The sequence below is a fragment of the Cephus cinctus genome, unplaced genomic scaffold (genome assembly GCF_000341935.2).
Source record: "Cephus cinctus unplaced genomic scaffold, Ccin1 Ccin1_scaffold0330, whole genome shotgun sequence".
In the NCBI taxonomy this organism is placed as follows: domain Eukaryota; kingdom Metazoa; phylum Arthropoda; class Insecta; order Hymenoptera; family Cephidae; genus Cephus; species Cephus cinctus.
Window position 1 is genome coordinate 1,685,514 of NW_014333027.1, and position 14,017 is coordinate 1,699,530.

The 14,017-nt window shown below is 43.2% G+C and overlaps 1 protein-coding gene across 10 annotated transcripts in view; it reads left to right on the forward strand.

Moving 5' to 3' along the window:
- LOC107266738 overlaps nucleotides 1-14,017 on the forward strand; it is a 45,014-nt gene that overhangs the window by 28,646 nt on the left and 2,351 nt on the right. For 7 of the 10 annotated variants that reach the window (XM_025084133.1, XM_025084131.1, XM_025084129.1 and 4 more), the window contains 6 exons: nucleotides 3,662-3,874; nucleotides 4,790-5,683; nucleotides 6,177-6,257; nucleotides 9,607-9,937; nucleotides 12,527-12,750; nucleotides 12,837-13,974. In XM_025084133.1, coding sequence (XP_024939901.1) covers nucleotides 3,662-3,874; nucleotides 4,790-5,683; nucleotides 6,177-6,257; nucleotides 9,607-9,937; nucleotides 12,527-12,750; nucleotides 12,837-13,974 — 2,881 coding nt within the window. The other 3 variants (XM_015737520.2, XM_025084134.1, XM_025084136.1) reach the window with 3 other exon arrangements.

Below are 14,017 nucleotides of genomic sequence, written 5' to 3' on the forward strand. Positions count from 1 at the left end.
TCCCGATTAAATAGATCAATAGGTAAAGGTGGCGCCCGGGTTAATGGATAGCAGCAATAACGCTTAAGTTTTTCAGTGGTATAATCCATTTACTAAATTAATTTATCATACGCGCAATGGCTGCCAAGGATGGATTTCATTTTGCATATTAATACCGTTGATGTAAATTCCGTAAATGGGACGTCTGGTTAAATATTTTAATTCGCGGTGAAAAGAGAGAGAGAAAGTAGGAGAGAGAATATAATAAAAGGGAAAAAATCCTTCGCAAGAAACAGGCAAAAGGACTCAGCCCACTAAATTCGAACCTTCCCCGAGGGTTGTGAATATTTTAGAAAATAATTTTTCAACTAGTAAATTCTTTCGTAAAGTGCTTCGGAGATGCTTTAGGGACGTGCTATAAGTCGCGAATTAAGATAGGGGATGTTTTCCAGCAAGGGTGTATAAGTTAAGAAGTAAAGCGTAAGTGAGCCGAAGAAAATTACTGAGCGTTTACTTGAAGGGTGGGAAAGAGAAATTAAAGAAAAAAGAAACCTCAAGCCTTTGGAGGTAAGGCGAATAGAGAATTAAATTTTACGTTTAATTTCGCGCAGAACTTGCCAATGCAAAGTGTGATCGGCTTATCAAGAGGAGGTATCGTAAATTTCCCAAGAGAGTCAATATAACGGCTGGAAAGCGCAGGGTATTTCTTTTTTATTTTGGTCATCGGTTGATAGCGAGACGCGAGAGGACGGATCGGTTGAGTAGGAGCGATGCGAGTGAGCAGGAAATAGAATTGTGAGTAATGAAGAAAAAAAGAAGATCGAAAAAAAGATAAAGGCAAAGTAAATAAAAAGTACACGGACAAGACCACTCTGATGATTCTGGCTTCAAGTACACTTTTAATGGAGTCTCTGTAGTGGTTTGCAAAGGATCAGAAGCAGAGCAGGTGTTAATCGCTCTGCAAAAATGCAACGAGTGCAGCTTAAAGCACGTTCCGACCACCAAAACCACTGGAGTTTCTCACGGGACACCCCCGGGGACTCTCGCGATTGCCTTATCCCCCATTAAAAGTTCCTACCATGAACCCCGAACGGTTCCGAAAGCTCGTTTAATCCATTCTGAAGTCGTTCTATTTAATTCGATCGTTTTTTCTTTTTTTTTTTCTGAAAAAAAAAACTCAATCAAAATTTCAATTCAATCCTTCCGCGGCTGCTTTTTTCCTCTTACATTGCTAAAAAAACAATTGTTTTTCAAGTACCGTGACATTTAATTTAAAAATGCTCAAAAATAAAGTCTTTGTGTTCTTTCAGTATGTATTTAAGGACCGTACGATCTTCGCTAAATAATAAAGGCGAGCGACAAAGTGCTAATTAGTGACAACGGTGCTTCCGTTTACACCTTTGAGACTGAAGAAATGGCATTGTCGTAGGTACGCTGTCGCGTCCGTTGAAAACTTCGGCGGTGCCTGGATCTGTGAACTGAGCGCGGAGCGTCCACGGGCTTTTATTTGAGAAAATATAATAGAGTACAGAGCGCAGAAAGGAGAGAGAGAGAGAGGAAGGTACTAAGAATTAGAGAAAAATAGAAAGGAGGAGGTCAACAGAATGTTACGAGGGGCGCGGGGGGAGGGAAGGAGAAAACATAAAACAACCGCAGACTTCCAATTACTCGGCAACTTCAATTTTAAACCTTTTCCATCCGGCTTTAGAACCCCGTGCGTTATCTTATCGCTACCTTCGTCCTCTATATTTACCTTCATCCCTTATTTCTTCACAGACCCTCTCTACACTGAAAGCATCCAACAAATCAGTCCCCATATTCATGCTTAACTTCTGTAGCATAGATAGTACAAATATCCGCCGCAAGATGTCTATCCGTGTTCCTATGTAATCAAACGCCACTGTTACGTGTCAACGTTAATATTATAAAACGATAACCAATTCATAGGCAACTCAACCATCCCCCATTATTCATCGTAATCCCGCATGTCCCTGCCTGCGGATAATAAGCTTTTAGCGATAATTGATTGGTGCTTATCCCCTTAGCATTACCATTGTACATACGTGTCAGTGGCTTAAGCACGCTACCAAATGAAATACGACGCCAACACCCAGCAATGCTGGATACACGTCGATGTCAATCAATCAGGCAACTAACACGCGTACAGAGGGACTCGCAAGATAATATTCTGAATCGGTGTTATTGTTACCGATAACACTGAGGGTTTCACCGAGTAATACAAGAAATGTCACTGTCAATAAATCTCGTTTACGGAAAACTCTTGAAAATTCAATGGAATTAGATACGTGAGAATTCCATGGGCGAAATCGAGTTTAAATTCGCACGCAGTGTCATTACGATGGGATTGTATTTTTTACGCGGCTACAACATCCTCGTTGTTGATACCAACCAATGATTCGCTCGATAGACTATCTTATACCTTACTTACGTCTCAGAGTATCAGTTGTACTTCACATATACTTTTACTGCAAATTCACTTCTCGATATTGTCAGCCATAGGGGTCATTGGATTTCTCGTAAAGTGCAAAGAGGAAAGTTTGAATGAAATCTAGACCGATGTGATAAAACACGATGGAAGAGTAAAACACAATGTGTCTTTATCAATGGACACTTCTTTGTTTGTTTATAACGGGAAGGAGATTTGATGAATAAATTTCATTACCTTCGTCCCCAAGTATTATTCGGATTTAATTATTCGTTCGTGCTACTTGAACATAGCGAATTACCCAGAATACATTTGTTGGCTAATAAACGCATTAAGGTTGTAATAAACAATCAAATAACTGTTATTGCCTTTGATTAATCATTAATGAGTTTGACGAGCCTCTCAAAGGACGCACAACCCCTGTAGCGGTGTGTCTGGCTAGTAGTGGTAGTAGATGAAGTAGTAGCAGGTGCCTCGAACGTTACTAGTCAGCCAGTAGTATCGAAGGGTAATAAAGGACGATAAAGAAGGTCTCGTTGCGGTTTGATCATTTCCTAATGGTATACCAAATACAGAAGGTGCTTGTCGCAAGCTTTATTCCTCCATTACAGGCGGCAGTAACGCGAGTGAATTAAAGGGGGAGGATGATACGTAGCCAATTCTGGCTGTGCTTAACTATCCTTCGCTACAGCCGTACCTATTCATTATCCTATACGTCGGTCGCACTCTATTTATCAGTTCCCTGTGGCGGCGCGCAGCGGGAACAGAGATAAAAGGACAAAGAGAGAGATAGAGAGGCGGGGAGGGGAGAGCGAGACAGAGTGACCCGATTCGAGCTGAGGCGAAGACGGATAGTCGAATGAGAAAAGTGGACAGAGACGCGACAGTGTAAAAGGAGTTCCCTTTGAAAAATGACTTGGAAATAAGTTAGAGAGAGAGAGAGAGAGAGAGAGCGTCGGACTCAACCGGGTTTACGTAGGTGACTGAGGTCGAAACCTTGTTAGAGAAATAGACAGATAGAGAGACACGAGATAAGAAAAATACACGTGGAGTGTAAAGGAAATAATAGAGGAAGATAGAATGAGAGAGAGAGAGAGAGAGAGAGAGAGAAAGGTAGTATATAAGGATTGAAATAAGATAGAGTTTTAAAGTGAAGTCTCAATATACTCTTCAGTGATAGAACACAAAGACATTCCGTGAACTAGAGAGGAAGTTGCAGCTATGAGAATTTCACAGGTCGCCAGGAAGGTACCGGATTAGCGCTCCACGGGGCTCCCTCGAAAAATCGTTCAGCAACGGGATCGGGGCCACGACCTCGACCTCGAATTCCTTGGACAGCGCGGGGGAGGCCGCAACAGCGAGGAGACCTCGTAGCACGAGGGGATCCCAAAAGTGGAGTAACGTTCGCGCCGTCATGGCCCTCTATTCCTCCCTACGCAAGATCAAGAGGTACCTCTTCATCAAGTACCCGCACGCTCTTCTTGCCGAGGACGGTACCCTCTGAACTTCCTCGGAAACGCGACCTCCAAATACTTACGTCGACGCTTTGCGAGGACACGCACTGCTCTATGGCGCACGGGTATTCTGGACTGTCTTCTTCTTCTTCTTCTTCTTCTTCTTCTTCTTCTTCTTTCTCCTTTTCTATTTCTTCCTTTGTTATTATTTATAGTTCATCTCATTTTTCCACAATTTTTCTCTTACATACTCATTCTACTGTTCTCTCCACTGGTACAACTACTCCTTGTACCTTCGTCCACTTCGTACTCTACTGTTTGACACTGCGCAATCGTCAAGTCAATAATTTTGTACGATATTTCTTGTCCGTTTTACGTTTCACGTAAATCCACTTACACTCAACTGACTCATAGAAATGGTCGTTTTAATTTTTCTTAATAACCTTTGTTTCCTGCGAATTATTATCACAAATTTCAAAAACTGGTCTCTACGTGGTTATCGCTGATGTATATACAATGGGATGGTCTCTGTCTATATCTGTCTGTCTATCTGCTATGTATACCTGCGCAATATCGTTTCTATACTGTCTCTGTATCTGTCTCTCTGCCTGTCTGTTAATCTAATTAATAACTCATTCAAACTCGCAAATTGAGCTCGCTCCTTATACTTGAGCTCCTTCGTGGAGATTTTAACGTCACAGGATATTACTTTTTGCGACTAGATGGATGATAGATGTTGTCGTAACGACGTTACGGGAGGCTCGAGCTGTCTCAGCGATAGGTCTAATTACACTTTCCATATCTGAGCTATAACGATGCTCGTTTCATACAGAGATGCATCGTACAGCTCGAGGTTTCCGATGATCCCAACGAGTAAATGTACATCCTGATGTGACAATTTGTGTTTCAGGACGAAGAGCAATCAGCGTTGGATGAAGCTGCGCACTACGGTCCAGCTGTCCTCAGCGATATCGACGATTCAGAAGAAGCCGCCGTTGAAGCGCGAGGACTCCTTCTTGAAAAGATTCTCAACGAGGCAGATACCAGAGAGTCAGGAGACCTTGGATACGGGCGAAGGAGACGGAGACGCAGCAGACGACAAGGATCCCGGAGGACGTCGCAGAAGACGTCCACGTCGTCCCCAGAGGCCGCCCAAGACTGTAGTCAATCCTGACGAGAATTTCTATTACTACTGGCTGATGTTGCTCTCGGCGTGCGTCCTTTACAATCTGTGGACTCTAATCGTGCGGCAGAGTCTGCCGGAACTGCAGGAACTGGCCCCGCGGGCCTGGCTGACCTGCGATGGATTCACCGACCTGGTGTTCTTCTTCGACGTCGCCGTACAATTTCGCACCGGGTACCTCGAGCAGGGTCTTATGGTCTACAACAGTAAGAAGCTCGCCGGACATTACCTAAAGTCCAAGTCCTTCATCCTGGATCTGATGGCCCTCCTACCGCTGGACCTTCTTCAGGTAAATCTGGGCAGCAATCCCATGCTCAGATTTCCCCGCTTCCTCAAGGTCTACAGGGTCTATAACTACTACTACATGGTCGAGTCCAGGACCGTCTATCCAAATCTATGGAGGGTACTCAATCTCATTCACATACTTCTAATACTGGCGCATTGGTTTGGCTGTTTCTACTATCTCCTCAGCGAGGCCGAAGGCTTCCAGGGGGACTGGGTGTATCCTTATAGACCCGGGGAGTATGCCACTCTCACCAGGAAGTATCTGGGATCACTCTATTGGTCCACACTGACGCTGACCACTATTGGCGACTTACCGACGCCGGAAACCAACGCCGAGTGAGTGCAATTACGTCGATCCTCTCACGCTCTCAACCATTTTATAATCAAATGGCACACTAGATCCTCTTGCTCATTTTATCATCTCTGGTACAGAGGACAGTACTCATATAGAACCCAAGATACCCTATGAATATCCTTAAAGGGGTTTATCCTACTGACACGGGAGGCAACGGAACTCGCGGATGACGATGACGACGACGATGATGACTATCGAAGAATCCCTGCGACCAAATATAACGTTTCTTATAGTATCCACTAATATATTCCAACTACTGTTTTATGTGTTCGCCGTTGTATTTCTTCATCCGGGCTTCCCGGGACTAACCTCGAATCGAGTCAGCTCGTTGCGCAGGTCGTGCGACCGATAATCGCGTTACCGCCTTGGCGACCGGCTACTCGCCAGTTCCATTGTCTCTTAACTAGTTTTAGAGAATTAGTGCCTTAGGAATTAGACTCGTGAGTCGTGAGTGGAGTGTTGTTGTGTTGGCAGAGTCGTAGCGGGCGGCAATCCCCGGAGCCTCGCCCGTCGTGGCCGACTGTCCCGGCTTCTGCAGTTCAAGCATAACGGAGGGTATCTGTATCGTTCCCAAAAAAAAAAAAAAAAAAAAAAAATAAAAATAAAAAAAAAAAAAAAAAAAAAAAAACACCCTCCCACAATTGCAAACACATTTCTCCCCCTCGATGCGAGAGATAATTTAATGCATACTCGAGAGTCATTCCGGCTTTCGCCGCAGTTTCAGCGAGCCAACGAGATTTCTTGGGAAAAAAAAAAAAAAAAAAAAAAAAAAAAAATTAAAATTAAAAATGAACAAAAAGTGTACGCGCACAGTCTAGTAACACTCACGTCGGAAATCCGGCATATATCGTTATTCTCCTTGTGCACAAAATATTATTTCAAAGAGAAGAGAAACAGAAAAAATGAAATCGACGTGAGTCAAATATTAATCGACGACGGCTCCACTGTTAAAAACCGGTATTCATGGTCGACCAATGAATTTCGGAAGAGAAATACGATTAACATTATATGTATACATATATATATTATCAGTAACGTCAATGGATTTTTAAGCCTATCTTATACTCATGTACCGATAAAGCCCGTTCCGCAGTCATGAAAATAATCGTTACGACCATAACCGATCCATGAAAGATCGACGAATGGCCAGTTGGACTCTAGGAAATTCTCCTGAGCAACAAAAGGATTTACGAGGGCGTCAACTAACGCGTCGTGAGCTGAAAGCGAGAAAGCCGAAGTCAAAGCCGAGAAGAGCCGAAGGAACATGGGCTCGTAAATCGCGTTCGGACGTAGTCACGTTAAAACTCGAACCTTTTACGGTCCCGTACGAAGTTTGATATAACCTGCATCATAAATCGTGGTTATGCTGTGCACTAACGTAACCCCTTGCATCACCTCTCCAACCTATCGTACATACCTAAATACGTGTTATATATTCCTGTATCCACACACCTAACGACTGATTTGAATATTACCGCCGTGATAATCCGCTTCGCAGCTTTCATATAATAACACGGTAAAGTGCCTTACGGATAAACGTTAATGTTAAATACTCTTTGATATATGGTTAACATGAATTTCTTGTTGTTATTGCCTGGCACTGAATTAATCCGCTCCGTAGTTTTCTCGTCGCTTACTATCAGGAGAATAGGAGATTCCTTGTTATTCCTACCGGATCTCAGTGTCAGTTGCAGTGGGAATTCATTATGAGCTCTACTAAGGTCTGCGCGCTCCTTGCGAAACTCACGATAATAATTGGCTGTTACCCTGAACGTAAATCGTTTTACCAATCTGCATTTGACAGACATTGTTGCCAATCGGAAGATGCTTCTGGCGCGATCACGTTTTATTAGGATCGTAAAGGTTTTTATGAACAAAGAAAAAGATACGACAGACACGCATGCTTACACAATACGTACTTGGTATATGGTCAGTAAATAACAATTTGTACATCGATTCGATCAGCTGTTCCATATGGGAATGGGTTTATGTCACGAATCGATCATCGTATAGACTTTCTATACTGTCATTTAAAATATCTAACGTGATAATACGTATTTGAGTAATTTTTCATAAACAGTCTACTAGTCACGTATGTAATTAACGAATTCACAAAATCGTATTGGTAATCGATTAATGCCCGATTCCACGTGTATTATTAAGTAACGGGAGGTTTTGTTATAATTAATACAAATATCGGTCCCGGAATAATTGACAATGTATTTTTATCAGAGTTCATTGACGCTGTTAATGACTGTTCACAACGGAATACAAGGATTGTATGAATTTAGTAGGATAGTGAATTCTACTCTACGCTCTATACTCGAATGCTGCGATCCCTTGTTAATGCAGAATTTCGAGGATCGCTACTTGAGTGGGTAGACAAGGGACTGCGGTACAGGATAACTGCACTGAGTTCCCTTGGATGACTCTTCGTTCGAATAGCCGTGCCGATATTTGAATTGCCAATTTCAGTAGCATCGGTAACGGATAAAACCAAGGAACTGCTATGGGGACGGTGACTCGTCTCTAATTGCGATTTCATTTAAACCATCCCGAGGCTTAACCGAACGGATCCCGCTGTTATCTCGGCAAGGACGAACGATTGAAAAGGGAATCGGTCGGAAGATTATCAAGCCACGGGCGTGGAATAATTAAGCCATCGAGAAAGATTCGCGACGCCGTAGTTTCTGGATAATTAATTTATTCAGTTCACCGATACTCAACTTGAATCGAATGTGTACGCGTGAATGTAGTCTCTATCGGTAGTGTATTATTTACTTGAATTTGATCCCTGACTTTTTACCCAATCGAATTTCATTGATGGAATTTGCGACAAGTTACGAGTCCTGGCGAATTTGCCGATTGACTGAACTGCATTGTTCGAACGGTGAGTGTTATCTGGTACACTTGAGAAAGAAGAGTGGCATATCGGGTAGTGTGGGAAAAGGATCGATAGGAAAGGACGATGTATCCTGCGGATTTTCAGCTCGCGGCACTTTCGCATTAGTCAATTTTTGACGAATCGCAAAGCGAATTTCCGTTGGGCGAGTCGGTCGATTGGTCAGCCGCTTGGCCACCCGAGAGGAAGGTAATAAGAGGTATTGAAAGAGAGAGAGAGAGAGAGAGAGAAAAAGAAGGAGAATCAGAGAATCCGATACCCAACGAAGACTCGATTCGAAGGAAAGCCCGGTAATCCAAGGTCTAAGGTAGTACCTATAGATAGTATATAACCTCTTGGCCGGTATATATGTATACACTTCGATATATTATATATGTAGATATCTAGATCCTTCTAGGAAGGTATATAAATGACGATACATAAAGTATATATTTCCTATATAACAGACAGGAGTGTACGTTCATACGAGGTAACCTATACTTTGAGAATATTCGCGATCTTGAGTGCTATTGGCTTTCGGTCGGGGTCGACTGTGAATACCGGAAACTTAGAAAGACGTAAAATAGCGGAAATGTCGGAGCCAGGCGAATGGTAAGGAAGTGGGAGAGTATGAGAGCGTAAAGAAGTAGCCTTTGCAAGAATGAGGATGAAATGAAGAAGGAAGGAGAGGAAGAGAGAGAATGAGTGAGTGTATGAGAGAGAGAGAGAGAGAGAGAGAGAGAGAGAGAGAGAGAGAGAGAGAGAGAGCGAGAGAGAGAGAGAGAGAGTCTGTGCGAAAATGTGAATATAAATTTTCTTTGGAGGAATATCAAGAAAAGTGGAGAATATACGAACTCGTGTGTCAATCGTACATGAGAATAATCCAAGTAAAAGAGAAAAAAAAAAGGAGAAAGTAAAGAATGAGAAAGAATTGGAAAAAAAGGCTCCGGCGGGGGCCGCTCGTCGAATATTTACTGGGCAGAATCATAGCGACTGATAGGAACTTTCGACGATGATTCCCAGGTACGTCTTCACCATAGTCAGCTACCTCATCGGCGTCTTCATATTCGCTACCATCGTCGGCCAGGTTGGTAACGTCATCACCAACAGAAATGCAAATCGCCTTGAATTCGAGCGACTACTGGATGGCGCCAAGACCTACATGCGACATCATAAAGTTCCGGGTGGTATGAAACGCAGGGTACTCAGGTGGTACGACTACAGCTGGTCCAGAGGGAGGATACAGGGTGGCGGAGATATCAATACCGCTCTGGGATTATTGCCTGATAAACTCAAGACCGAATTAGCACTTCACGTTAACCTCTCGGTTCTGAAGAAAGTCACTATATTCCAGGTATATATATATATGAGTATTAATATTATCCCCAGAAAAATCCCTTAAACATATCATGCTCGTACAGTTTATTTCACAGCCACGGCAAGTTACGAAGGAAATATTATTCCCGTGTGTTTAACGTATCAGTGGGGTAGGTCTTGAGGCGCTGGGAAAAAAAATGTTATATCTATTTAATCGGATCCACTTGACTGATCGTGTCACGACAAAGGGAGAACACGTGCCCGTCTTCACTGGATCGTGCCGAACACAGCCGATCTCTACCGATCTGTGCCGAGGAGTCCGCGAGAAGATAAAGTAGCCGGAGCACGTAGACGCTTTATGCGGTATTCCATTAACAAAAGCGGCCCGTAGAGAATCGAGCTGCGTTGTACAGGCGGTCTGTATGCGGAAGGGCCGGCCGCGGTACAGACTAAAATAAAAGTTATTGATGTGTCAGATGGTGATGTTGCCAGATATAGTTATGGCGTTTATGGTCGCGGGGGCTTGGATGTGGCCGAAATAAAAGCTTCTCGCGAAATCTAATAAACTTTCGCCCACTTTGTTACCTTCTCCAGGGAGTCTTGGTGCATCGATCTTCGAGAGCCTATGTCCGTACCTTTCCCCGGCTTTTTTCCTCGCACGAGTTTTTGCTTTATTTAAATGAAAAATGAGAGAGGGCAAAAGTGCGCCCACACGCTTGAACTTTCTCGTACGAAAAGCTCCACGCCACTCGGACGTGACTTCCCTTTGCGCGAGTTCGTATCGACGCGAGGAAATGTCGACAGCTGCGGTAGCTGCGGAGCTTGCGGTGAGCTTTTAGGTTAGAGTTTACGAAATAGGTCAGAGTCGTTTGGGAATTAATTTAAATTGCTTTGTTACGTATCGGATACTTCACTCTGGTCTGGGCGCGTTTACGTCGTTCGTCATGTTCCTATATTTTGATCGTGTATCTTTCACGGTAAGACTCTTCTTTTGTTATCTATCTTTTTAACATCTTCCATTTTTCTTATTTACCCACGATTTCGATACTCCCACGCTGTACTCTTCCTAATTGTATGCAGGCACTGCGTGTTGGCGCAACTATTTTCAGGCTGATGTCTGCCTTCTCGTTGCTTATTGAAAACCGATAGTTAATTTAGCTCGGGCGTCCTGTTAGTCATTTATTCACGTGGTGTAGAAAATTACTGTACGCTACGCCGCAAAAGCCGGCCACTTTTTTAATCCGTGTTACCTGAACGGAATACAGGAAAACCTTAGAGCCACGTGGCACACAAAGGAAATGCTTGGAATTTGGTCTTTCCATTTTTTTTTTCTCTTTCATTCTACATCGTTTTTCTACTTATATAGGTATACATATATATTTCAGTTTTTATTCTCGTCCCCTTTGTTCTCAGTCAAGAACTTTCCTATAGCTTCGTTTCGGGTGACGCAATGCATTTTTCATTTTATACTGATACTCCACGTGGGAACGTCGTATCTGCCAGTTTCTTTTAAAACAGCAACGAGCACTGTTTGCTGTTCGATAAAAAAACAATGAGAGGACATCAAAAAGCGAAAAATGAATATAAAATTATATATATGAGAAACTACATTTAAGGATGTACCTCTGTGGTCTTTGTAAACCTTGGGTCGCGTTTCTATGTATCAAAGACAATGTTATCGCAAGCTCTGCTATGTACCGTACAAGCATAGAAAGACTCATAGACCTTTAATAGAGAACGCAAAAGCTACTAGTTAAACTTGCTTTCGCAAATAATAATTGAAGCGTTTCCACCAGTTCACCCTCAGCTCTCATTCGTCGTTCCTGTGACCGAACAGAAGAATCCGAAGGCATTAATTAAATTGTCAACGTAATCTCTTGCAGAATGCCCTGTAATTATTCTTCCTGCGCAACCAATAGACGAGTTCCACGTTACAAACCCTCAATGCATTTCGTCTATTAGGATGCTGGTCGTATAGCACTTTTTTGTTATTTTGAACGAATTTTTTAAATTTTCTTAAAAATAAATACATATAAAAAAATACTTTTTTACGCTATGTCCTAATAAACTTTTTGATGAAATTAAACTCCACGCCAGGAATAACGATCCGCCCATCAAAAATATTCTCATGCGTTCATTGTAAATGGGTACCCGTAATTGCTACACTTTGCTGCTTTCAATTACGACTCGAAACCTTTCCGAGTATGGATTCACAATACAACTGCCGTTCTTTGGCTTGATGGCATTTATGATTTAATCTTGAATAAGACTTATCTATTCTATTCGCCGTATCTACCTAGTATTACCTGATTTTAATGGGATCTCCATAGATACATGCATACATAAATCTATCTTGGCGTATGTTATGTAAGATTCACATCCGGGAAATTCAGACTCGAACTGCCGTTACTCAAGTAGCTAATGGAAGTTTCATTGGTATGAAAGTTTAAAGATCACCGAGGCGCGATGTTCCTTTTCTGAGTATAATTCAGTTTGATTGTTTCCCAAGGGAATACTGAAATACCACCTTGCGATGATTTTGCTTGAGAAACGTTATAAGAATAAATTATACAAGAATAATGTACATGTCGTTTTAATATTAAATATACCGGGTGGCATTTTTCAGGAATGCCAGCCAGAGTTTCTACACGATCTCGTCCTGAAGATGAAGGCTTACATCTTCACGCCTGGTGATTCGATATGCCGTAAGGGTGAAGTGGCCCGTGAGATGTTCATTATAGCGGATGGTATCCTGGAAGTGATAAGCGAAACCGGAAGAGTCCTGACGACCATGAAGGCCGGCGACTTCTTTGGGGAAATTGGCATACTCAATCTGGACGGATTGAATAAGTGAGTGTACCAAGTGTGCGGAAAACTAGAAGGATCAATGATTTCCTTGATGACTGTACGGTGCATTCTATTTTGTTTCTTTCTAGACGCACAGCTGACGTACGATCAGTTGGTTATTCAGAACTGTTTAGTCTCTCGCGAGAGGACGTTTTGGCAGCCATGAAGGACTACCCTGAAGCGCAGGAGATACTTCAGAATTTGGGGCGGAAGCGTTTAATGGAAGCACAGAGGGTCGCCAGGGCGTCGCGTCAGCAAACCTCTCCAGGGCATGACTCATCCGACAACAGTACTGGTAAAAGGATAGTGGATAAATTGAAGAGCGACGTGAAGGGCCTGAAGAATGTCTTGAGGAAGAGTAGACGCAATACCAGACCAGAGGAAAGCTTAGAGCTTCAGCCTTTAGCACCTAAAGCGCCGCCGTTACGAAGACAAACAAAGGTGGACGAGACTCAGGAAGCTTCGGCATCAAATGCAGAAGCACCTGTGTCGCCATTGGGCGCAGGACTTCCTCTACTTTCTAGATTGCGACTTTTGAAGGAGAAGCAGGATCGAGAGGAGAAGAAGAATCTGGTGGAGACGTCGAATCAAGTTCCGGAACAGCCGCCACCAGTGCCGGAAGCGCAAAATCCTACCAATCCAAATCTACCTTTGCTACAGAGAATATTGTTACTCAAGGCGAAAAACGAACAGGAAGCACTCGGTGATAAGGAGTCTTTGGCCAAGGAACCGCTGTTACCGAAAAGTGTACCTCAGGATGAGGTTAAAGAGACACAATTGAAGCCGGTTGTGCAACCGAGTCAGAGTGTCGCAGAACCTGGTGTTAAATCTCCCACAACGCCAGCGGATAACGGAAACAGTTCTGGGGTTAAGAAGCCCTGGGCTATGCTGAAGGATGCTTCGCTAACTGCTAAGGATACTTCGCCCCAGAGAAGCCCGCCTGCACGCAGGCTACAGCTTAAACAGAGCCTGGTACACTTAAGGCAACAGACAAAGATGTACGCCTCCGTGGATGATCTTTCGCCAGAATATTGCGGTCTGCCTTTCGTCAAGAAACTTAAAATCCTTAACGAGAGGCAGAAACTCGCTGAACTGGAGATGGCCGTCAGAAGTTCGAGCCTGGATTGCGGTGACAATGCCGAGGCTGAGTTTGATGGAAATCTCACCAGGAGTCACTCGGAAGCCTGCGCCATTGAGTACGCCAGGAAATTAGCAAAATTGAATAAGGTATGGGTATTATTATAGTTATTAAATGTATGTATATGGTTTT